The following is a 26,895-nucleotide window of genomic DNA, read 5'->3' as shown; positions in this document are numbered from 1 at the left end:
TTATGTAGCAGAGGGAGTGGACAAACACAAGTGGACTCCAGATCGTTACTTGCATTCAAATGCACACAGAGTGTGGTGGTTCACTGTGCCATTTGAATTATTTGTATGCTCTAGCTTAGCATTTGAGCAAGAGAATTTTGCCTTTTGACATTTAGTTCACAACTTCTGTGAAGATTTTTAAGTATTTTTAGAAAAAGCTTGACAGCTGTAAATATACGACAAGGCACAGGACTAAAGGCATTTGAAGATCTGCTTTCTTTTAACCCTTTCTCTTTAACTAATTAGGTCCTTCATACTAGTCAGTTTGCATCTGTGCTTGTAGTCTGAATAACCAGACTACACTGAACTGCCGAGCTATGTCTGGTTAAGCATTTCTAAAACCAACTGTTGATTTTCTATCTGCTGATTTACTTATGGTCTGTCCTGCAGCCTCACTGCATTTCCTGCCACAGGCTGAGTTAGGATGCTTTTCTCTGTTCTGGTATCCTTCTTAGGAAGTTGTGAGGGCATTGGCTGTTTGCTGCAGGCTGACAGTCCAAAATGAAAACCACTGTGGTTTGGGGATTTATTCTGCAAAATCAAAACAAACCCATGAGGTTTTTCCCAAAAGCAAATCCTGTATCTGTTCTGATTGGTGCCATTTCTTTTGTGATTTGTGATTCATTTTCCCCTTAAAATGTTATGATTTGAATATGTAATTAGGCAATGTCTTTCAGACTACAGTGGAGCTTCTTGGCATCTCCTTTTTTTGAGACTCTTCTTCAGATTTAGCTGAATGAGAAAGTCCATCTTCAGAAATGATATTTAAAATCATCGGAGTGGTGCTTAGGCTTTCTGTGCCTTTATTTGAAGTTGGGTTGCCATATTTAAGATACCAGAATAATAAAGGGAAGGTGACATATATTGTATGTGTCAGTAGCTTTTAAAATGATGTTGTAAGGTACGGTAATAATATAGTTCATACATCAAGTAAGAACAGGTAATTACCTTATTTCTCAATTTCATTGCATTACGTTATAAAATATTAAGGAGCTTCTTGAAAATGCTCAACAGTCGTGAAGATGTTAGCTAGAAGTCAGGGATCAGTTCTAGTCTTCCTTTAAACTAGGGATGAAAGTACTGGTAACAGTTGTTTGATACAATTGGTGTCATGTACCAGAGTGGCTATTAGTGTCTTACGTTGTTATTGTTGAAGGAAAACAAGAGTACTGAAGTATGGATCATAAATGAATAAGCACCCTAGGATTTTTCTGTACTGAAGCAGACTAAGTGAATCAGTGAATCAACACAGAGTAGGATAGGCAATTGTCATCTGTAGTGCACCTCCTAAGCACAGTTAAGGTTTTGCACCAGTTGACAAACCTACTTAATCTAGTCACTGCAAATCAACTGGAGTCTGTCTGTGGTAGTCTTTTAACTCACATTTTGTAAGGACTGTTTCAGTTATCACTATTTACATTCTTGTTCCACTTCTTCATAGTATAAATGTGGTCTCTGACTGATCTTGAAATAGGCAATGGAGAGTTTAGCTTGGTTGTTAAGTAGAGGCACTCTCTATGAGTAGGTGAAGAGTCAGAGAAGAATTATTTTTCTGAAGCAATTCCTTCCTCTCTGTTTCTAGTTATCCATACTTTCCAGTTCATATTTCTTCTAGCCTTTTTTAAATGGAATCAAATGGAGTTGAACTTTTCACCTAGGATAAGATGAACAGCCATAAATCCAATCTGCAGCTGCAATAGTTACAAAAATCTGCAGTTGAAGAAGGTTGGACAATTCCTGCTAAGTTCTTGTATTTCCCACCATTCCAAAGGTCACATTTGTCATCTGGAGTTGTAGTTTCTAAATTGCCCCAGGCACTTGTCTAGTTCTTAAGAAGCAGCATCTTAGATTTTTGGATGCAAGGAAATGTCATCTTTGCTAAATCACAGGCATTATATTTCCCCTTGCATCTCCTTAAAACTGGCACATTTTTCCTTGGAAGTAATTCTTCTATTCAGGTTTGATGAATGTTTCTACACCATAGAGAAAATTCTCCATAAACTCAGAACAGATCTTCTGTAAGTAGCACAGTTATGTGCAGATCTTAACCTAGGGTACTGTAAATCCTACGTTCTAAGGTTCAGGAGAGAGTTTCTGTGCATCTGGGCTGTGTCATACAGGCTTTCTGTCCCTCCAGTTCTGCTCTGCTGCCTTTGCCCAAGAGAATGATGTGACTGGAACAAACAGTTGAATGCAGCCTTCAGAGAGTGTGGTTTTGCACAGGTCACCCTACACGGTGACTTGCAGTACTAACTGAAGGCTTCCGAAGAAAAAAGTTTTCTATGCTGTGATTCTTTATTTTTTAATCTCCCTTGAAATCATATAACATCCCATTGACTAGATGATTTATTAGTACTCTAGCAAAAACGATATTGCTAGATCATGGACTAAAGATAGCATGGAGTTCTCGTACAAAAGCAAATGAATAATATATAAAAGTTTACACATTATCTAGGGTGGTTTTATGTGCTTAAATACTGGCATGATACAGGCCTGCTGAAACACTTATAACCAACTAGGACCTCTTCCACCAAAGAACGTTGGTTTTAAAATCATTTGGCTAGTTTATATATATATATAATTCAGCTCTTTTAGGTTTTTTTGCTTCATCATAACCCTACAGTATGTACTAAGCCACCAGTTTTGCCACTTCATTCTCTAATGTTTGAAATACAGCGAGATACCATTGAGCTGTTTCTTGGAGCAAGGCAATGCATTCTGTTTATGAGGGGAATCAACCAATGCCTTCTTTTACTGTGTTGCATTTTAATATGGAAAGGTACTCACCAGCTGGAACAACAGTCTGTTGCTGAGACTTTGTAAATTCTGCACTCCACTGGCTTGGCAGAGTTGATGAACCTATTACTACTCCAGATTGGAGACTCAACTCTTTCTGCTAGTAAAATATGTCCTCTGATGCAACTTTGGAGAAAAGGAAAAAAATCTGGGAAATAGATCCAACATTTTCTTCTTCTAAGCCTCTCATATTTTTCTGTCCAGCTTATTTAACTGCCATAGAAAATTAGGCAGAGAATAAAAGATGTTTAAGGTAGATCTAAATGCACTTTGCTGACATTGATGTTCTCAAATGCTTTAATTAGTAGCATACTATATCCTCTCCATCTTTTGTAGCTAAATGGTCTGCTGTGTCTGGTCATGAGCATTAATGTTCTTGAGGGAAGATATGAATCTTGATTTTTGTAAGTGCAAGCTCTCTTTTAATCTCATAAATGTCATGAGAGCGACTTTAGGCAATGAAGGAGCCAGCTTTCTCCAGATCTGCAGATATTGCAAATGAGGTAAATGGCTGCACAAGGCTTTCTCCAGTCATTTCAGATGCCTCTCTTTCTGGAAAACAGAGTTGTAGAAAAATGGAAAATATATATGTGTATTATTTTAAATCAATATACTGAATATGTTTGGTGTTAGAAAGCATTGTAGGTCACCATTAACTCATAGTTACAGATATGTCCACAGACATATATTTGGTGTGATTTACTTGTTCTTTGATATGGATGCAAAGAAAAGCTGGAACACTCATTTATGAGATGATACAAATAAAGCACATTATGGTACTGAAATTTTTCACACCTTGCTTAAACTGGGACCTTTTTCTAAAGCCTTATTTACTGCTCTGTGAAGCAGGATGGCTTCTCCCAGTCTCTCTCTTTGTATTTCTTGCATTGCTTCTGCCGCTATGCTTTAAGGAACTAATGAGTTAGCTCATCACATGCCAAATTTAAAATGCCATTCTTTCATTAGATGGATGACAAGTCTGAAAAAATCTTGAAGTTGTCCAGCTTGCAAATGTGATCCAAGAGAAGGCTGGCTTGGAAGTGTTTGACTTTGTGAATGTATAGGTTCCTTTCAGGTGGGAGAGGACTGTTTTGCTGAAAAAACTGCCCACTTACAGAAGTATCAATGTGCTTAGTCACTGAAACTTTCTTAGTTTATTCACTATGCATGCAATTTAATTCATGGATATGTTTGCCTATAAAAGGCAAAAGTTGTATCTGGAGTGGATAACGATGAAGTCTCATGGCTGTTCCGAAAAGGTTTTGAACTGTGGGGAGACGAAATCTTCACTGTGCTCATCTATCCCAGCATTTCTTAATCAATGGAGACTGAGTCACCTCAGCCAAACTCCTCTTCCTGTCACCATAAATTGAGTTATTAATGCAAGTGTCCATGAGTGCTGAAGCAGCCCAAAATCATAGGAGCACAACCACTCCAACAACAGCTTCCAAGTCTTCCTTGCTGCTGCATACAAATGTCATTCAGCTTAAGATCAGACTCCTAACAGTGAGTGCTTGATTGTGAAAAAAGCAAATTAATCATCTTAATTCTTACATGCTAGCAGATTGAAGGTATCCACCCAGAACTCATTACAGATCATCTGCAAAAGCTATAGAACTAGTCTGTCAGTTGCTGTTCCCAGAGCAAGTCTCGGGAATTGCTATCCAGAGGAGTTTAAGCACTGAAGTCTGAAATGCATAACCGTAAGCAGACATCCTGAGGGGTAGGTCTAAGTATGCCTCTAATGCCAATGGTGTGCTAAATTTTACTCTATTTGACCGTGACTTCATCTTCGCTTGTACTCAGTGAGAATTCACTTGTGTTTATTATAATCAAGAATATCTGATGTATTCTTGCCAGACAAGCTCTTACGAAAAAGAGAAAAAAATTACTGAGTTAAGGATATTTGACTTTGCAGAATGTCTGGACTGATGGAAATATTACAGTAATCTCCACAATTTAGTTTCCATGCACATGGGATTAGAAATGAAGCAATTTTTCATCAGCACAGCTTTCTCCTGCTGTTCAATTCTCATACGCCTAATTTAATTGAAAAATGAATTGTGCTTGTTATGGGGGGAGTCCAGTCCTCTCACTGTTCTGCTTCCTGCTATTAAAGCATACATATGAGATTTGGTGTAAAAAGATGTCAGTACAGACCATGTCCCACTAAATGTATATATTTGCTATGTTAAACAAACATTTTTCTTTAGAGTACTTAGCCTAAGTTATGTTTAGCCTATCAAGTGCTAAAACTGGACTTAAAAATAGGCAAAATATATGTTGTCTGAAGCAGATGTTGTTCAGTTCCATTTAGTTCTGACTTAAGTTACTACAAGTGAGTCAAATACACAGTGCTCTCTTATGTCCAAGGGAATCAGATGCAACAAAGACTTCAGAATGTTAGAATGTGTGTATTTTTATGGATTATTTAAAGGTTTCCAAGTTTGATACACGTCAGAAAAAAATTTAAAAAATCTGTGGGATTTGTACAGTGACGTGTAGAGAGTGGTCAGGCAGTGGAATGGCCTGCCCAGGGAAGTGGTGGAGTTGCCATCCCTGGCAGTGTTCAAGAGGCATCTGGATGAGGAGCTATGAGATATGGTTTCGTGGCTTGTGGTAGCAATGGTAACGGGAGGATGGTTGGACTAGATGATCTTGTAGGTTCTTTCCAACCTTGTGATTCTATGATTCTGTGGCTCTAAGAGTTTATAGAAAATAATAGGTAACTGACTTCTTTCAGGTGTTAGAAGGAGTTTTAGGCTGTATTCTGGTTTTGGGTTTTACCATCTATTACAAGGTTGGCTAATAAATATGGTTGATACTTAAATAACTTAGAAATAAATAGCACAGTGCCTTATGTGGATCAGGATTACGTTATATGAGGGCTGCTTTAAAAGTAAAGCTTCCTATTATATTGTGTTGGCCCACAACATCAGAGGTGGACAGAATGGCATCTGACAAGGCAGTGCAGATGAAGCGAAGGTGTGTCACTGGATTCCTCTATGCAGAAAAAGTGGCACCGTCATTCACTGACACTTGCTGAGACCAAATGGGATGTGAGCCCAGTGAGGAGTGGGTGTTGCATTTCAGCAGTAGTGACAGTGGTCACCTCCGTTGGTGCAGATTTTTATGAGTGCAGCATGCAGGCTCTTGTTCATAGCTGGCAAGAATGGTGGTGACTATATTTAAAAAAACACTGTTTTGTAGCTGAGAATTTGCTCTATCAGGCAGTGTTATTGTGCTCTTTGTTGTAATAAAAAAAATGCTCCATTTGTTGTAATGGAAATAAATTGGAGGCATTACTTTTGGAGCAAACTACATACAGTGTATGTTCTTGATCGTGGAATAGAGTTTCAATTCCATTTTTTCTCCAAATATTTTTTTCAGTGCTGTTTTGTCTAAGTTGATGTTCAGTTGCCATCTTCTTACTCAGAGAGGAACTTTCCACATGCTAGAGCATAGAGATCCCAGTCTATAAAACGTGGTGCTCAGCATACAAAAACCTGTACTCCGTTCCAATTTTGTACCCAAAGGAGTGCTGCAACATGGAAGTAGGGTTTTTCTGTTTTTACTCCAGAGCTTTTTAGGCTGTGAATAGTGAATTCTATCTCATAGATGAAATTACTAAGTTAACCAAGTTTAATGAAGTGGATGTGAGCAGTAGAGAAGGAGACAATAGAAACGGTTAAAAAGTCTTGAAGTCATGAAAGGGAAGAGCAGTGTCTTTTAGTTCTGTTAACTTTTTTTTTTTCAGAGATAACATAAGCTTCTGGTGTTTTTCTATCCCACAAATTTCTGTAGTACTCTACTTTTAATTAAAGGGGAAATGCAGTCATGATTCAGATGACTCACTGTTAAAACAAGCCATAAATGTGTACCTATCTATAACCATACATCAATATTTATCTAACAATGTATTTAGTTGTTAAGTAGCTAAGAGTTTGTAGTAATTACAGCATTTTTGCACTGAAGGCAAAGAATGCTACAGCAGCCTTCATACAAAGATAGGAAGACTTATAACAAGCGGTGGGAAAAATGGGAGATGGATGTTTCTGGTTCTTCACCAGTGTAGTGGTGTGGAAATTCTCATGCACCTCTCTCCAAGCCTCTTTGAAATTGCACAGCCACATACAAAACTGAATTGGCATTGCTTTCCATCTCTAATGGGAAAACCTAGGTCATACTGAGATTAATCATTGCATAGTAATAAAACCAGCTGGTAAGTGTTTTGCTGAATAGGGTTTTCCAGACTTTCTCATGCTTTGAACTGCCAGAAAATTTTTTGTAATATGATGCACTTTTAAGACAATTAATTTGTATCTAAGTTAAACTTTTTTTTTTAATGATTTAAGTCAAATGAGTCTGAAACACAAATCTAAGTGGGACATTATTACATGTATCTGTTTACAGGAGGGTACTCATATGGGTTGTTTTTATGATACGATTTGGGAGACATTGAAGTCTATATATGCTGAAGTGGCAGAAGCAGTAAGAAGCAGAAAAAAAAAGTGATAAATTTGTAATTTTTTTAATGTATTAGAAGCATTCTTTTCATATTACAGCCATTCTTTTTAATATATTTCTAAATATTACAGCTGCTCTCAAGTTCAGAGGTGTATTTTCTTTAAAGTTCAATTCTTAGACAGTGGGGTATTTTTAAAGGCCCTGGTATGGTTCTTTTATTAACTTATTTCAAGGGGAAAAATATAAGTCAACTGTTTCACGATACTTCAAATGTCATTTTCCGAGAACTTGAAGAGCTTTTTCACCTTATGGAAAGAGATTGCCATACACATAAGAATCTTCTAAGTCTGAAAAACTGCTGCTGCTACTTACTTTTGCCCTAGTGGTGGTGTTTCTACAGAACATAAAATAAGAACTGTGAAATTCCACAGTTCTTGCTCTTTCAGTCCCATTTTAACCCCAAGAAAGGCATAATACACTGTAAAAGTTTCCAGATAAGAGGACCTGTGATGTAATTCCACAGGTCAGCCATAAGAGAGAAAGTTTAGATCTGATGGATCAGGTAATGAAATTTTTTTGTCGGTATGGGTAGGCTGGGTTCATTTCCAGTGTTTCACAGAATTGATATAGTGCATCACTTTTTTGTCATCATCTTCAAAGCCTACAGACAAATGAAACCACTCGTGCCTTCCTGTAGGCAGGTCGCTTTCAATAAAGTTCTCATCAGAATCGATCCCTAAATTATATTTGTCTTGTACCATTAAAATGCATTAGTTCAACACTGAACACCACATAATTGTGTTGTGCAGCTTGATAATTATGACATCTAGCAGTATGTAACATCATCATATGATACTTGATTCAGCTGAACACCTTAGAGTAATTATATGCTTGGAATTTAGTGGAGCTGAGCTCTTTATGGTTTGGTGCAAACCAAGTAGGATTAAATTTAATCGCAAGCTTGATATTTCCTCTAACTTGGACAGAGGCTGGAGGAAATAGACACTATTTTCTGACATATTCTTTCATCTCGAAGGAGAAAATCCTGCTTGATGTGATGACCTTTGTATATGAAACCTACAGGATATAGGAGTGACTTAACTACCTTTCTGACTTGTAGAATTTGCATTCACTGCAGGTACAGACAGCACTTAAGGCCGAAAAAGTTACCTATGAAATCCTTACTCGTGCTTAAATCCTCACTTTGCATTTCAGAGTTGCTTACACAAACCCGTATTTACCATGTGTCTCACTAGAGGTGTCTTCTGGAGAAGTGTTTGTGCTTCCTGAATGTGAAATACATCTGTTTGTTTGCATTAGTTTTGTGGCAGTACTACCAGCATAACTGATGGTTAGAAGTACGTGTTGTCAGCTTATACAGGAGCTCTAATACAAATGCAGATGTTCAGGTAAATAATATTATATTTTGCTTTAAAGTATTCACCAGTACAAAGCCTCTAAGGAGGTCTTGTTTTCACATTTACCAGTTTGGGGTGTTTTGATTTATACAGCTGACAAAATTGAGACATTCAAATTTAGTTAAAAACTAACTATATTACATCTATGCTACTCCTCTGGGCAAACACTTGTGTTGAGGATTATGAACTGTGGCATACTGAATTAGCCCATAAAGTAGGCATACAACTGAAAGCTGCATCTAACCGTGTTACATCTTACCACATGCATTATTATGAATGATTGTGTAATTGCTCTTAGTAATCCTAATTATGACATAAAACATTCGCTTGATTTAAACTATCTTCCAAATGGTATAAGATAATACATGTGCACGTGCAAATGAAGCAATCACTGTGACTCAGATGCTCCTAATTTCTGCCACTGGGAATAGTAAGGGGGTTGCTGACACTTCTAAATTTGTCATTTTGAAAGCATGTGCTCAAAAGGAGCTATAACTCTGGGAGGACCACGTGCTTATTTCTCACTGAGTGTTGACTGATAAGATGGTGATGAGGCAATAAGACTGCTTTTGCAACAGTTTATTTGAATTGGTTCCCAAACCTTTATTTGCTGAATCAATATGCAGTCTGTCATGTATACGTGGTTTTTAAAAGGAATTTTGCTTTTGGGGTGAAACTATGGCATCTGTGTAATTCGAAGGTATCTTAATTAGTACTTAGAAGAGGTGTTTTCAGTGCATTTCTTTTCTAAATTGATTTTAAACCTTAAATTGACATACAGAACTTCCAAAATTCTAACTGCCAATTTTGAAGTTACTTTTTAAGCAGATTCGAGAGTTGTGCTTGCGATAATGAGGTCAGAGCTTTTTGTCTGGTAGGTATCCACCAACAAAAGAAAATAAAGTGAAGCAATGTTGTAAATACTTTGGGAAATTTTAAATAATGAACTAAATAAAAATGATTACTTGAAAGATAATTAGTGAATTGCTTGTGTTCTAGAGCAGCAAGTAAAGATGTTCTCCATTAAACTTTTCTCATTGTATCTTTGTCAGCTAGGAGATGGATTAAGTACAGCAGAGTCCAATGTGGTAAGCAGTATTGTATACTAATAAAGCATAAAGCTCCAGTGACAATATCATGGGCTGTGCTGCTCTGTCATCTCTGTTACTATTTGGCATGGTCTTCACTATTTCAGTGCTCTTACAAAGCCAATCTGTTAGAGGATATGGTCAAGGGATATTGGAAATGAACTGCTTTCAAACAACCAAACAACTCAACGTCCACCAGATGTTTCTAATGAATTTATTTTCTTCTGCTCCATGTTTCTCTTTTCCGGAGAAGTAGATAGGAGATTAGTTTTGAAAGGAGTTTTGCAGTGGTCATACTCTTGTATCTAATGTCCCAACCCAATGTTGGGAACCCAGTTCACTTCAGTTTTTCTTGATACTACTGTTTAGTGGTAATAACCCATGGGGGAATGCCCACAGTGAGCATAAGAATGAGCGAAACTTCCTTACAAATGCCAGTAAGTCTAAGAAGTATTTTACTGAAGTAGCATAACTGAGCCTCTTTCATCTTACAAAGGACGAGTTTGGATGCTTGAAAGTGGCCATGCTGCAAGTCCCAGGCTTCCTGTTAGTAGAGCAGTTGCACTTTCACACCAAATCCAGCTGCTGGGAGATCTGAGGTCCTAACTTAGTGGTTTTTTTTGGTTTGGTTTGGTTTGGTTTTGGGTTTTTGTGTGTGTGTGTGTGTGTTTTTGTTTTTTTTTTTTTCTGTGAAGTCATGGTTACTGTTGAGCACGTGCTCTCAAAATGTAAAAAAAAAAAAAAAATCCTCCTTATTTTTCTCTGGCAGGACTTAACCGAATGTTACAAAGAGATAATCAGTAGAGTAACAACAGGGCTATTATAGGAAGATTGTCATGAGGGTTTTTGTCCTGTTGGTTTGAGGGGAGATGAAATTTTGAAAAGCAGCCTAGAATCTGTGTATTTTCAGCACCTAATAATGAAGACATTCACTGCACAAAGAAAACCCCCAAAACAGCCTTGAATGCACATCCTAGCCTCCAGCTGCATCTGTACTCTCTACTTATTTAGGGAATTGTCTTTTGTGGGGTGGAGAAATTGAACTGGCAACTGAGGAGGGGAGGGAGTACTTTATTGATGGGTAACAATGAGGCTATATGGCTTTCCATTAGCGTAGCTGACAATGCAAGTGGACATCAATACTCTGAACGAAATCAGCACTGAAAGAATCAATCTTGGGATTTGCCAGCTAGTGTCGATAACTGGAAATCCTAGGGCAAAGTTTTTTAACAGCTTGGAGATTGAAACAATTGTTTGCAAATCGTTTACTCAATGCAGACACAGATGCCTTGGTCTGATGGACTGAAGCACAGTTCTCAAGCCAGGAGCTTCTCATTTCTCACCATAGTTCAGTGCCTGATTCATCATGTCAGATGGGCTGCTTCATTTTCGCCATTGTCTCCCTACTTGTAAAATGAATGCAATCATAATCTGCTTATTGTAGTATCTGTTTGCCTCACTTGATCTGTTGTGTGAGTTGGTTAATGTCTGTGTTGTGTGCCACAGCTGAGTAGCAAACAATGGAGCCTGCAAGAGCTGGTGACAACTCACACCCAGTTGGGCAGCACTGAGAAGTTTTATGTACTTGTCCCTCCCAGCCTTTGCAGCGACAGTATCAATGATGTGAGTGAGAGTCTGGCACCCATCTCTGCAGCCTGGTGGGCCCTGCTGTGCTTCCACTGTGGCCTTCCCCTTGAGCATGGGTCTCCATGCTGGAGGACAGGTCCTACTCCCTCTGCTCCCTCTCCTCCAAGCATGTTGCTCTCCAAGGGCAGGAGTTGTCTGTAGGTCCCACAGTTTGCATCAGCAGGGAGGAAAAAGGCGTTGTGCTGGTGCACATGTCATGAAGGATTGACACTGCCTGGAGAAAAAAAAAGGGGGTGTGTGAAGGACAGCATCTCTATGCCTCTGCTGCTGAGGCTGCAGCTCTCTGCAACTGTCCCACAGAATCTGCAGGCACTGGGAGCACAGCAAGGATGCGGCAAGTTACACCTCAAAGCAATTCCTGGGCTGCAGGTGCTTAGATTCCCAGTGATACTCATCTTGTCTGTGATCAGCCATAACTTGGTATCATAATGTGCTCAGCAGGTGTCACCCCTGACTCCCTGCAAGGCACCCAGCACTTGGAAACCAGGCTTTTCATGCAGGCTGCTAACATCCAGCTCCTTTTTTGATAAGTCTCATCTTCTGCAACTAATAAAAATTAACATATGCCACGTGATACAATGTCTGCTTAGAATATCAAGTTACAACTTATGAAATAATATTGTTTTCAAGAAAGTGAACATGAATGGAAAAATAATTCAGTGTTCAGCAGGCATTCTGTACTGTCCTACTAAGTCCTTCTTATGAACAAAATTCACTGGTAGAATTTAATATTCTGTACACATTAACAGTAATGTTGGCTTACTGTCTATTAATGTGATTACTGCTTCAGAAGGAAAATTGGTACTGAAATATCAATTTTCAAGATTTAAGACCTGTGGTGGCCCCAGGGTTTGCGTTGTAACTTTCTGTTCAGTTTTGATGTTCTGACTCTGGTGTAGTAGTAGTTGTCACAGTTCCATCAGCTCTAAGAGACATATTGCAAAGCGGAGCCTAGATGTGTCATCACTGAGAGAGGTAGTGAAGCAGTGCAAACTCTAATGCTCTTGAGTTGGTGGCAATCCTTGTTGAGGGATACTGTGTAGGTACTGTGTGCTGCTGTGGTGGTATGCTGTTGTGTATGCTCAAGAGGGAAATATGACTCAAAAGATTTCACTGATGTCTGTAAAACTCTGGTGTGTTTAGAAATGTAGATGCAGTTTCTCCCTGATGATGCTAGGAAATGAGAGAGCCGCTACAGAGCTACTACATAAAGGGTCTAGCAAAATACAATGGTGGTTCCTGTCCCTGAATTGCTACAGGTTTCAGATGTGAATATGAAGCAGTAACAGTGACTTAGTCATTAATGAAGTGAAAAGAGAAGCCAGTCTTAAGAAAAGCTTTTGTATCATTAACAGTCATGTGTGTACTCACGTGTGCAAACACTTGGACTCTACCAGTGTGAACACTTAGAGGCTTCAATTCTGAACTATTTAGAACTTTCAACATCTGCATACTGATGTATTATTAGCAATTACTTACCTTCTTCATAGCGCTTGCTTAGTGGAAAGTGGTCTTGTGCACCAAGTTCCTTCATAGTATGTGCAAGTAACGTACCTCTGCTTAAAACAAGAAAAAAAAGGCAACAAAGGAGAAGATCAAAAGTGGATGAACTTTGATCTAAGAAAGGAGTTGGAATAATGAAGCGCACCCAAACAACCTCCAAGCATATTTTTAACTCCGAGTTCAATAATCTGTCCTATACTTCTGTTAGAGCTGGAAAGTGCTTTCATTGTTCTCACTTTGCTGTAGTCCCAAAAGAAACCACAAAAACAAAACAAAACAGCTACACACCACAAAAAAATGACCTAGATAATATTGCAGGGCTTTAGATCCTGGTTATTTGTGAAACAGTTTACAGTTTACAGATACTTATTATCATTTCAGATTGTTAGAAAAGAACTACTTCTATATTAGTGAAGATGCATTGTTAAAAGAACAAATGTTTATTCAGATTCAGTGTTATTATTAGTAAGCCCAATTTAATACAATAACTGTTGTGGTAATACAGGATTTAAGAGCAGTGCTGAGCTTTTGTAAGTGAAGAAGAAGGGAAAATAACAAAGATATTCTTTCCTGTAGACCTCTTGCATGTTGAGGTATGAGGACATGTTGAGTTGAAAGGAATTGATTTGTGCTTTTAAAAGTAATGGGGAAGAATCTAGGGACTTGTAAAGCACAACCCTGTGATCTGTGGTGTTACATGGGTAGAAAACAGTACTGAACAGTTCTGGTTGATGTTTAAAAAATGCTTTACTTAGCAGTGGTACTCCTCAGAGTTTCAACTATTCCAACTCATGATGTTTTTCTTTATCATAATAAAGTAGGATCTCATGACTGTAAATTTGTACTATAATAGCCCTGGAAATAGATGCTCAGAAATGCAGGGTTGTTCAGATAATTTCTGTGTTCATTTCCTCGCAGATGAGTTGCTTCAGAAAGAGCAAAACTACTCTGACGATGTTCTGGCCAATATGATCAGCGAACCTAGAATCAGCTATGGAAATGATGCTCTCATGCCTTCATTGACGGAAACTAAGACCACAGTTGAACTTCTTCCAGTGGATGGAGAGTTCAGTCTCGATGACCTTCAGCCATGGCATCCCTTTGGTGTTGATTCTGTTCCAGCCAATACTGAAAATGAAGGTAGGAACAATAGTGGGAGAAAGCACAGAATATTTTTAATTGGATTTTATGATGATTCTTTCATGTTATTCATTGAAAATTGGCATATTTCTGATGTAAGAAGGATAGAAGTCTCAACTGTTAAGTTTTAGAACTGGTCTGCCTGCTGTGTCTCTTTAATTAAACAGAGTTCTGACTTACTTAACTGTCAGTGTAGACACACAATAAATTTCAGAGCTAAATTTATTTCTCTTTAAGAACAGATCAAAATAATTCCAGCATGTTGTGAGTGTCTTATAATGAGAATGAGCAAAGGGAGATAAGTTGTCAGACATGTGCCACGATAAAATAAGTGTTTTCATTAAAGAAGAGCTTTTTATTGCTGGCATTAAAATAACTACAGATCTAATACATTCCTAGCATGAGAGGTTTGGGGGTTGGTTTGGGGTTTTTTTGGTCATATGGAATGTACTGCAGAAATATTTGTGCATACGCAGCAATACAACTAGCTAGTAATGATGTCTTCCCTGAGGAATATTTTATGCTGCTCATGGGCAAATCTGTTGAAGTGACTGCCTAATATTTTAATAATTAATGTATAATCTGGAATTGGTGGTTCACTTGTGTGCCAGAGCCAATTAATTAGGAACATAAGGAACTCTGATGTCGTTCAAGTTCCTTCTCTTGTGCTTGTTTTCCTTTACCACTTCAAATCCATCCTCATTAACGCTAAGTTAATCCCAGCAGCGGAGGTTTGTTTCTGCAGAAGAGTGCTAGTTTCACAAAGGCCAGAGATACAGAAGTTTTTTCCATGTAAATCTGTGTTTTGTGGATCAAGTGTAGCTGAGCTGTGTACACAGTGAAGTATTCCAGAAGTATTTTGAAACCACTGGTTTAGGCTCTACCTCCTCTGAGAGTAAGTTTTGATCACCCACCTTGTGCAGCTCTCTGTGAGTGAGTGCTTTCCTCTTAGTCTCACTCCAGCACAATTTGAGAGGCTGTGGGCTGTTTCATGCTTGCAGGGAAGCTAGAACCAGTTTTATGATCAAAGTGGATAATAGCCAGGTGTCAGAGAAGCCAAAGATCCATGCTAAGGTGTAAGCAGAGGTCAACTAATAAGTTAAATGGAAGCATACCAAATATGAGGGAAAGAGAAGAGAGTGGGGCTAAAATTAAAACATCAAGAAGTCAGCAGAAAGGAGATGGGCAAACTCAAGTGAACTGGCCAGCTGCAAGAACCAGAAGAAAGTAGATGGTAATGAGGACTCTGGGCGTATCTGGAGGACAGCTGCAGATCCATGATGTGCTGACTGGCTGAGAGCAAATGGCTGGATCGCATGAGATGCTGGCAAGTAGTACAAACCACTGACCGGGCTGACATGCTCAACTTCAGTTTCCTAGTGAATCAGCTGTGGTTCGCTATAGTGCAATTGTTGAGGCCGGCTGCCAGGAGCAGACTGTGGTCCAGCTGGTGGCATCCGTCCTGTAGGAATTTTCCAGTAGATCTCTCACTGCAGCTTTTTCCACAGTTGAGACATACAGGACATCCCTTCTGTGCCCGCTGTCTGCTTTCATTAAACTTGAGGGGGAAAGAAAGAACAGTTTTTGAAGTCTATCCACCTTCCCTTCCCAAACGTACTGATTTCAGTCACCAATTCAGAATATAGTAGGTATACAGGTGCACTCAGACATACCACAGTTTAATCCCTTTTTTTTCCTTCAGAAACCAGGCTTAGCCCAGAATTTAATAATGAAAGGTACATTCTTCAGTGTGATGCTGAATTCCCTTGGCAGGTATTCTGAGTGTAGCTACCTTTTTAAAATGTATGACAGCAAATAAGAATAAAAATTCTTCTGCCTTGAATAACGTACTGTTTAATTATGGATCCTTGTGTATTTTGATGCACTACATAATGCAGCACTTCCTAGTGTTTACTGTGGGAACATCTTATAGCTTCTATGACTTTAAATTGGTTTGGTTGTTGTTAGGTTTTTTGATACCAGGATTGTTTGTCTCATGAAGTTCCTGCAGGCAAACAATTTCATTAGTTCAATCATTATTAACATTTAAGTCTGCACAGTTAGAAATCGTCTCATGACTTAAACCCCTGCAAGTCCTTCTTGTTTCTCATTTGACTTCTCTGTCATCTGTCCGCACAGTACTGGCAAATAGTATTTGTGTTGTTCATGTCATTATTTCTACAATACCTTCCTTTTCTTTTTAGATATCTTCTCTGTACCCTTGCCCATGGTATCAGAAGTGGAATTTCACGCTCATCTTTTTCCTTTGTGTTCATCTCCCATCTTTCTGTTCCAGAATCCCAGGATGAAGTGTGCCATTTAACCTCACTTCCCATGCGTGTTTTTCTCCATGTCCATGGTCCGATCTCAGGCTTTGTTTAAATTGCTCCCAAAAATTGGTGTTTGTCTTGTTATAATTTGGAAAGTAGCACAAAGTAAATAACAATTGAAACATTTTTCTCCTTTCTCCCTTCCTCTCTCTCTCCTAGGGTTTCTTTTCATAATCTGTTTTTAACACAGTAAGATCCAGTGATGCAGGTAGTGTTTTGTGTTATATGCTATACTGAACAGGTCAAGTGAGTTAAAAATTATTGTGCTATAGAAACCTCAAATGCTGTAGAGTGACTAACTGTTGCAGTATTAATGATGGTCAGCGTCTCAGGTTGCTGGGAGATGCTGAGATGGGAGCGAAGGTCAGAGAACCAAGGACCTCTGTTGGGTGAGGACTGAGGATAACAACGCCATCAAGAAAATCACAGCATGAAGGGCCTGTTGCCTGTGAAACCTGCTGAGCAGTTGCTCCAGCATATTTAACACAGACTAGCAGAGGACTACCAGCAAGTTGCCAGTTCAGGTGTTGATGCTGCTCTAGTTTGGAAGCCTTACATTTTTAAAAACTCTTGAATACAAATCCAGAGTGCTGAGAGTTTGGGCTTCCTCAGTGTGAAGAATTACTACACTATAAAAGCAATAGTTTTCTTTAATCTTGCACACTGGATTAATCATTTACCTCATTTCAGACTTGCATTGCTGTCAAAATTTTCAGTGGTGCCGTTGATATCTGCGAGGCAAGCTCACTGGATCCAGGAACTAGCAGGGTTAGGACCTGGGGTCCACTTCCTACACAGTCACAACGGTGTGACTTGCTTTTAATGAACCATTCATGGAATACTTAAACCAAAACGTAATTGTGAAAAAAAGTAGAAGGTAATGCAGCAAAGGTGATCTGCATACAAGTGATCAAGATAAAATACTTCCAGAAATGTCTTAAATTAGTCATTTCTTCCCATGCCTGTTTTCTTCCCTGACCTAATCCCAGGTTTCACTCAGAAATATCAGTTACATATTGGATTGATAAATTGCCACATAATCTTACAGTTCCATAAATCTGTTTGAAATTTTCCTCATCTAAACTGCATGTTTAGATAAAAGGGTAAGTTTCATGCAAGCAGTTTTATGTTAGTTTTTTTTCCTAATTAGTTAAAATAGTCTAACAAGATATTGAAAGTCTAGCATAGCTCAGAGCATATTGGAATGGAATATTGAGTGTGGTTTTAAAACATGCTTTACTTTTTCTCAAGCCTTACAGCTAGTGCTGTAGAGAATCCTTCTTAAAAGGGATGAGGAGTCAGGATTCGGTGGGTTTGTAAGTCAGCATTGATAAAGACATGCTTGCAAGAACTCATGGTGTCAGTTCTTGCTGCCACTTCTAATCAGGTGACTGAGAGATGTCTGCAAGTAAGGAATACAGTTTGACTCTTCAGGCAGAACGTCTTTGATCTCAATAGTTTCTCATTTTAAGCTGTAAGCAGAATATGATGTAAAATTGACACAGCTGTGGAACTTTCTTTGGAAGTTGTGTGCATCCCTTCTTTTTATTTCCATCATTAGTTGAAGGCAGATCTTCTCTAGCAGTTGCTTTTGTAACTTGTTTTATGCAGTTTCTCTCTCCTACACTATCCCAGGAGAAGTTGAATGTATCACCTTGGTGGATTTTGCTTATTTTCTGTTTACTTTTTTGTTTCTTTTCTGCACTTGCCCAGTTGAGCCTGTTGATGCCCGCCCAGCTGCAGACAGAGGACTCACCACACGACCAGGTACAGAACTTGCATGACTTTTACCTAACCTGTGTTTTCCCAGCATGGTCTGCTTGTGCTGAAATGACCACCTTTTCTTTGGTATAACCCTCCATTTAAATGTAATGCTATATCACGAACCAGCAGCTGGTACTTTGGGCAAGTGTTTGCACACAAAATCCTGCTGGGACTGTGTGAGTGTTGTCTGTATCCCAGGTGTTCAATATGTGTGCCTGCAGGAGTGGGACCCAGAACTGACGCTCTTGTTAAACTGCCAGACCACAGAGAGCACTTCCAATTTTTGAAATATATGACAAAAATGTCTAATGCTCAATGCAAGTCTACTGTGTTTTGTGAATTGTGACTTATCTGTGTATATAATTTAGGAATTCGAGTTTTTTTTTTCAGTGATATTTATCTTAGGAAACTGCAGATATCTAGAAGTTGATATGTGTATTGTCCCTCTGGATTCAATTAAGGCACTTCTAGACAATTATTCATGTTATTATAGAATAGAAAACGGTGATTATTTGCCCTCAGTACCATAGGTACCTGTGTCTTCCTAGTCTGACTAGCTTGAGTTAGGTTGCAAACCTTTAGAGTTGCTGGACAAATTCAGTTTTCAAAAGTAAAAGATTGTTTTTCATATTAATTTTCTGCTTTCCAGGTTGTTTTTCCCCTCATCTCCATTTAGGAAAACCTAGAAATGGCTGATGAGAGCAAGCACAAACAAGCTTTAATTTCAGATTATTTTCCAATACATAGATCCATTTATTTCAGAATCAATTTTTTCAGTGTCGCATCATCTTTTTTGTGTTATTTCTTTTTTCATATCAAATCAAACTGTCCAATCTGTCTTTTTTTCCCCTTCGTCTTTTCCCTCAAACTTCCACTGGAAAGCATTATGGGCAACACCTTAATGTGTTTAAATCTTTCCAGTAACTCACTGATGTTTACTGACTACAGTGAATAATATAGAGTGGAATGAAATAAGACCATATGCTACAGCAGTTGAGATGCACATTGAGGCTGGCCAGATAACATGTTCCTAGCGTTGTTTTAGGAGTCTGATACTTAATACTTGTGCTTAGAGCCTTAGTTTTGTGAAGGGAGCCTGGAACCTGCTACTGAGCTCTCCAAGTATTCAAGTTTGTGATGGTTAACCTTCGATCTCCATGAAGAGTCCCCTGTTGTGAGGCCCATATTTACTACTAGCAATTATTCCTTTCTCTCTCTATTACCATCCCCCCTCACATACAAGTGGTGGAAATTGCTGGTGTCACTTCTCTAGGGGAAGAATTTTCTCATGCTGCCACACTCCAGTTTCAGAAGGAAATAGGATATTTTAGGCCATTGTGTCAAAGCACCTTGTTGGTTGGGGTTATATAAACAGTATAACCATACATAGAAGTATGGCCAGCATACTCTATGAGTGATAATTTGTCGATGTGTAGGACAGTCTATTAAGGAACTGTAAAAATATTTTAACACCTGGGCATTATGGCTTGAAATTTCCAGCAGATACAGGAAGTTTTGCATTGGGGAAGGCACATGGATTAAAAGTAGTATCATCCAGAGGCCTTTGCAGCAGTTGTTGCATTTTAGCACAGTTTAAGTGGCGCAGAGGCCGTTGTTCTGCTTTTGGCAAAGAGATGGAATCCCTCCAGGTGAACAAGGATGCACATGAATGTTCCTCTGTGAAGATGAATAGTCACTTCGCTAGAGAGGTTGAAATCTCTGGCTGCTGTGCCCGCATTGCAAATTTCACCGCATCAAAATTCTTACAGTAGTGCTAAATATATTGTAATAGGATGCAAAAAGTACTCTCGTCACCATTCCTGGTAGACCTTCATCCTTACATCTTTAATCACCATGTCCAGCTTCTGCAAATTCATCCTTACTGACACAAATTCTGGCTATAAATGCCTATCTGATTTTCCATCGTCTTTTAATAGCAACTTATCTGTGCTAGAACTTCAGTATAACAAAAAATTGGTATCAGTCTGAGTAGCTGTCATAAACTAGAAATTGTGGAAAGCAAAAGGATGGTTAATTACATAGCGTGAAATACAGAGATATTCTGACAATTTAAAAATTACTGTGCTTTAAATTTGTTGTAGTCACTAATTGAAAATAGCACATCTATGCTAGAGGTTAAAAAAGGAGAAGAGTTTTTTGCAGTCACTGTACTTACAGTGTAGTCAGTTGTTTGGAGCTATTCTTCAGGAATAAAAGTCTGACAAATGAGGATATTATTACAGAATGGAAAAGTACTAACAGAGGGCCTGGAGTCAGATTAATATACGCAGCTGCTTGCAACGTTCTGCTTTGTTTTAATTGCCTGCATTCCTGTTGATTTCCCAAAAGCTTTGCCATTGTCATAGTCTTGATTTTTTCAGCATATGTTTCTACTTGTTTTGCTCAAGTGGACTAGGTGTTTCCCAGCTTCTTCAAGGCTAAAATATAGCTTTCACGTCAACCTGCAGTAGTCCAAGCCTGCGCTTAAGATCAATTGAATGGTTTTTAGTTGCTTCAGGTGTTAAAAATCTCTGGAGAAAATTGCCTCTTGAAGAACCAACACAATTGTACAAACACACGTCCTTTTTTCCACTTTCCACTACTTTGTGACTTCTTCTGCCCCATACGTCATTATTACAGCAAATACTACACTTTTCTTAACAACAGCTCAAGATCAGGCAGATGAAATTTGTCCCTTTCCTACAGGAGAGATTGCTTGGTCATAGGCCTGAAAGGATGAGCAGAACAAGTACTTAGTTGTTCATAGTATTTATGGTAACTGAAGTATTGTTACTTCATCACATCATTCTCTTTCTTTTCAAAAAAAGAAAAAAGAAAAAGAAAAAGCCACCAACCATAAAGCAATGTAAGAGGAAAGGCTGGAAATGTGAAGAGTTGCCCACTCCATAGCAGGAAAGCTTATGCGGGAAGGGCTAAGTGTAAAGTGTTTACTAAGATTCAAGCAGGACTGGTGCGAATCTCCACCCCTGTTGCATTCCACCTTGCCTAGCAGCAGGTGCTTACATGCAAGTTCCCTGTTCCTCATGTTAACTCAGCAGGTCTGATCTATGGAAACAGAGGATAATAGAGGAATAGAGGAACAATTAAAAGATCTGCATCAGAATGGATGTTGCTTAATAGCAGCAGATTTTCTGAAGTTCAAGGATAGAGAAAATAGCCGTAGCTCTGTTCAGGGTAGATCATATCCACGTGTTGCACAGCTGCAGAGGCTCCGTAAGCCTTATGACTGCTCTGCAGAATCATTGGTACATATGCTGCAGTGTGTATGAGGTGAGGGCATGGAGCAGCTTAGGAAATTATTTATGATTTTCTTGCCAGAAGTTGCCGGGTCTTTCTCTGGTCTTAGTGATGTTAGTTCAATACAGTGCTCTTAAACCAACTATCTTCAGCTACTAAGTAAGAATCTTTAGTGGATTTTCTTATAAGAAAATGGCAGGCTCTGACTCAACAAATCTCTTTTTCTTAAGACTCCTCAAATATAGTCAATGGGCATGGAGTTAAATGTGTTCCTGAATTCTGTATTTAGATCTTTATTGCACAAACCATTTTAAAATGTGCTCCTTTTCCCCCTCTATGTAGAGACCATCCAATTCTGGCAGTTTCTAATGTACTTCACTTGGAGGTTTGATTTTTAACTGTAAACCTGGAAGACGTTAGACATAGCTAAGATTGTTCCAGATCCTTGCAGAACAAAATCTTACTAATCTGCTACTTAACCAGTTGGTGAACCAGTCACAGGCACTGTAGCCTGTATTCATTCTTGTCCTTCTTAAAGCTTAAATACAGATTTACATGAACAGAAGCTCATCTGTGTGACAGTAGAATGTTCCTCAAAGCAGCTGCCTTGCTTTTTTTTTTCCGTTGGAGTAGTTTTTAACTCCATGTTTTATTGTTCTGGGTTTTTTTTTGTTTGTTTCCTGTAAGGGCAAGGAACAATTAAGCTTATGTACACTGCTCTTTGATGTTTGGAATGTATGTTTGTGCGTATATGCCCCATGTGTATGTGTGCACATGTATAAGCGCGTGTGTGTTTAAAAGCAGCTAACGTTGCTAATTAACAGCAGCATAATTAAAAGACCATTATTCAACAAACCTAATTATTCAAGAGGAAAACAAGAAAGGAAAAGCTAAATCTTATTCTGTTTCATATACAATTGCTTGGCACACATTTATTGTTAATAAACGGTTTTATTTTATCAAAGTGTAATCTTAACTTGCCCATTTTGTTGGATTTTACTGAATGCTTTTAAGACTGTGGTTTTCATGGCTAAATAGTTTTTGTCAGTTTTACTAAGAAGATACAAGTTAAAATATTTACCAGCTGCACTATAGCATTTTAAAATTGGAGTAATTAGGAATGCAACTCCCTGAAGATAGGATGTAATTTAGAAGAAAAAGCACTAATAATTATCATTAATAGTGAGTTTGCAGTGAGGCTGTTGCTCCCATTTTTCTTCTTTTATGTTGGCTTTTGTATTTGAATGTGTACAGTGATCTTAGACAGCAGTTTGCATCACATACTTCCAGTAAGACTTTCAGAAAGACCCCAAAGCTTTTCCTCCTACTACCTTTGAAAAATAAATCTGAGGTGCTTCTGTAATTCCTGCCTGTGGTGTTTGGCTCTGTTTACCTGAAGCTAACAAAGACCCACTGTCTGAGGTCTCATAACTTGTTTCCAATAACTGTGGTCAGAGCCCAGGAGCAATGGTACCCAACTCCATTATCATGCCTTTGGCAGTGGTGCCTACAGAATACTTAGAGATTTCACCTCTGCCTTAGTACTACTAGCACATCCACTGAGCTTTTGGCAGCCAGCATTTGATAGACTTCCAGAACTGGAAATCGTATTTTCACCATTGTGTTAGTAACCCTAGATGAACCTTTCTTCTTTGCATTTGTTCTTTTGTATTTTGAATGTTCTTATTATTTGTGCCAATGAGTTCCACAGTCCAGTTTTTCATTGCACTTCCTTATGTTAGTTTTTAATCCACTGTTTCATACCCGTGTTGCTGTCCTGTACTTTCATAGGAGAAATAATGAATCACTTCTTGTAGATTTTCTCCTTGTCATTCACAGTCACATAGATGTCTGCAGTGTCTTTTTCCAGTTTGAGTACTCCTGATTTGTGTAGTCATTCCTTGTCCAGAAACCATCCCGTACCAGTGGTTGTATCCCTACTTTGTATCTTTTCTAGTTTTTCCATATTCCCATGTGGTTGAGTGTCCAGAACTGATAGCCATATGTAAAATGAGGTTGCATCATTTGTATAGTGGTGTAATGACATTTTGTTTTCTCTGTTCCTTCATAATTACTTCTATCTTTCTCTTTGTCTTTTTGACTGCCACTGAGACAAGTGCTCACAGAAAATTATCCACAGTGACTCCAAGGTCTCTGTCCTGAGTGGAACAGAGTCAATATAGAGCCCATTGTGTATGTATAGTTAGGGCCTTTTATCCCTGCGTGCACCACTTTCCGTTATATCAGTATGAAATATCCTTTTCCTTTTATTGCACACTCAGAATTCGTGACATCTTTCTGCAGTTCTTTGCAACTGGTTTTACTTTGACTTTTTTTTTTCTTTTTTGTCAATAAACTTTGTCACTGCACCATTCACTCCATTATCCAGGTCACTTCTACAACACAAATCCTTGTGAGACCCAGCTGGTAACCTTCCTCCATTGTGAAAAATGGCTGTATATTTACACTTTCTTTCCTGTCTTTTAATTGGTTATGGAAAGTCAAGTAAGACTTTCCTTTGAAATCCTCCCCATCTTCTGGCACAGCTTTGATGAGGGATCTTCTCAGTTGTTTTTGGAAATAGAGATTCACTCAGCCAGATCACTGTTTCCCACGTGCTTGCTAGCTCTTCACTGACCTCAGAGAGATTCAGGAGCAAGGCTTCTCTCTACAAAACTCACGTTGATTCCTCACCAATATGTATGTGTATGTATATGTTCAAATCAGTGTTTTCAGTGAATTTGCCAGCTGTAGCAACTGAGTTGTACAATTCCCCCCAGTCCTTGCCCTGGGAGAGTTTTCACGTGATGGTTTGGCCATTGTACCCAAGAAGCAGCCAGTGTGGCCATGGACAGCAGCAAGCACCTGGGAGCAATTCAAACTGTGTGAAACACTGCTTTTTCACTATTGTTACCCCCATTTAATCCTAACAACAAAGAAGTAGAGGGCTTGAAGATGTGAGCCTCAGTGTGTCCAGATGTGTTCTCATTTTCTTCACTTCTTGATGAAGGTATAGGGGCTATTTTTAGATGATGCACAATGAAGAGTGAATCATGTTCTTAGTTTGGAAAGCTAACCATAGCTGCTTCAAGTATAGACAATTAAATCTCTTTTCAGGCACCACGTGGATTTTATTTCCTTCATTTCCATTTCATTGACAGATCATCATGGTTTGTTTTCAAACTGCAGTTCCTTAAGTACTTCGCTGTTCTTGCATTTAGGAATGGCCTCTTATGTATAAGTGTCATAATATACTTGTCAGTAAGTGTAATGTGGCATCAAAAATCAGATGCTTAATAAAAAAAAAATGAGATCTTTGAAGTGCTTTATTCCTTAAAAAGAAGATAGATTTTATAGGGCAGTCGGGCTGTTCAAGAAAATAACCATAAATAATCTACTGTGTGAAGATTATTCTTGTTTTAACCTTTGTATGGTTTATTGTGGTAAAACAAGATCAATACCTCAGAATGAGATTGTCAGTGCAGTCTGTAGAAGTTCTTGGGAAGGTTCCCATTGTTTCATAATACAAAACTAAGTCAGTATTTAATGGGGAAAAAAAATGCACAAAGGCAGTAAAAGGGGAATAATGCTTTCATTCAGTGTTGCTTCAGACTGTGAAGCTCATTGGCACATCGAAGTCTTCAGGATTGTATTGACAGTGTGGAAAGGTGATGGAACGCAATCGGTATTGCTAAGAATTTTAGACAAGGTTTTTCCTCTGCATCAGAGTTTATGATCAGCCCAAAATATTAGGAATCAGAGGGGGTTGGTAAAATGCTAAAATAAATACAGACAAGGAGTATGAACCAGTTCGCTCTCATCATGTTGGACAATGAGGAAATAACTTCTCATAAACACCATGTTTCTGCACTGTTTGTGCCTCCAAGCAATATAAATGTCAGTCATTTGTACTGAGAAGGGGAATAGCTAGCTATGTGAATATCCATGTTTTTTGCCAGCCAGAGCCAGCTTTCTGGGACAGAACATTGATAGGTACACGTAAAGGATGCACTTCTCAGATGTTCTAAGTCTGGCTCGCTCTCCAAAGGCTACCTTACAGAGGAAATTCTGCCCTTCCTAACCTAGGGTAGGAAGGGTAGGGTTAGGGTAGGTACCCATAGGGTACCATAGGGTAGGTACCCTAACCCTACCTAAGGGGAGAATAGGTCCACAAACTGCAACTAAAATCTCTTTAAGCTGTCACTACTTGGTTTACTTTATGATTCTAATAATGAGATAAGTTCTATCCTTGGCAGGAGTCAGTTCTGAGCAGTTTGAAAAGCATGGGTAAGAACTCTGTAAACTCACAGACATTAATAGTGAGTTATTTATGCATATTTGTATGTAAGATGCAGGTTCACAGGAAGCAAGAAAATAACTTCTGTGGGGTTTCCCACCTAGCGCTGTTGGTATGTGTTTTTAATTCACAGCAGCCTGAGCTTAGGGAGGAAAACAATTCCAGCCTGAACACTAAATGTGCTTGACATGGCTAAAGAGGCTGTCAGAGCAGATCCATCTGCATCCTGTGAGCCAATTCAGGAGACCGTGTTGGTCCCTGGCAGCTTAGCTCTTGCTGTGTTTCATACTGAAAGCCTTTGATGCTTGTACCAGCATAGCTGCAGAGAATTGAGGAACACTAACAGAGGAGAAATTTTACCAGCTCATTCTGTGTCACCTCAGTGACTGACATGTCAGACGTACCTCACTTTCCTCCCAGTTCCCTTTCACGCTGCATCACACCTCCTCTGTGTGAATGATACCATTGCCTTCTGCTCCTGTAATGGTGGAGGTAAGCAGAGTGCGATTGGAATGATGACTTTAACGGAATGTCACTGTGCTGCAATGCAGGTTCTGGCTTGACCAATGTTAAAACAGAAGAGGTATCTGAAGTAAAGATGGATGCGGAGTTCCGACATGACTCAGGATATGAAGTGCATCATCAAAAGCTGGTGAGTGAGCAAATGGTGCTCTGTACCTGTGGTGTGAATTGCTGATTATTCCTGAACTTGGGGGCCAGTTGTGGCCCTGTTTCCTCTGGGTTGGGTGGATGCTGAAACTGTCACCAAAAAAATTTCATGTGAATAGCTAATGATTCTGGTGCTTCTGTCTAACGTGGAAGTAAAGCTGGAATCATTTCAGTAGTGATGAGAGCCAGTAATTCTTACATAGAGGAAATTCTGGCCGTTCCTGCCCTCACACCACCACGTGGCCAGATGTGTATTTGGGCAATACCTGTCCTGCTGTCCATCTGCCCTTGTCACATAACTGAAGAGATACAGAGAAAGAAAATGCTACTTAAGTTTAAAACGAAAAAAGTCTCCTGGAGACGCAGCGTGGTGCAGCTAGAAATAGAGTGACACCTATTCAGGAATAGATTCGTGTTCTCTCAAAGCAGATGGGAGCGATGCATGAAGGAGCTGAACTCCATGGAGCATAACCTCTCAT

The 26,895-nt window shown here is 38.9% G+C and overlaps 1 protein-coding gene across 6 annotated transcripts in view; it reads left to right on the top strand.

Annotated features, from left to right (window-relative positions):
* The window catches only part of APP (amyloid beta precursor protein), a 199,378-nt gene that overhangs the window by 162,237 nt on the left and 10,246 nt on the right, over positions 1 to 26,895 (top strand). For all 6 annotated transcript variants that reach the window (XM_015299094.4, NM_204308.2, XM_046943383.1 and 3 more), the window contains 3 exons: positions 13,877 to 14,098; positions 18,142 to 18,195; positions 26,299 to 26,399. In XM_015299094.4, the coding sequence (XP_015154580.2) occupies positions 13,877 to 14,098; positions 18,142 to 18,195; positions 26,299 to 26,399 (377 nt within the window). The remainder of the gene's footprint in view (positions 1 to 13,876; positions 14,099 to 18,141; positions 18,196 to 26,298; positions 26,400 to 26,895) is intronic.

This window comes from Gallus gallus, chromosome 1 (assembly GCF_016699485.2).
Source record: "Gallus gallus isolate bGalGal1 chromosome 1, bGalGal1.mat.broiler.GRCg7b, whole genome shotgun sequence".
Taxonomy (NCBI): Eukaryota; Metazoa; Chordata; class Aves; order Galliformes; family Phasianidae; genus Gallus; species Gallus gallus.
This window is presented reverse-complemented; position numbering and strand designations above follow the sequence as displayed.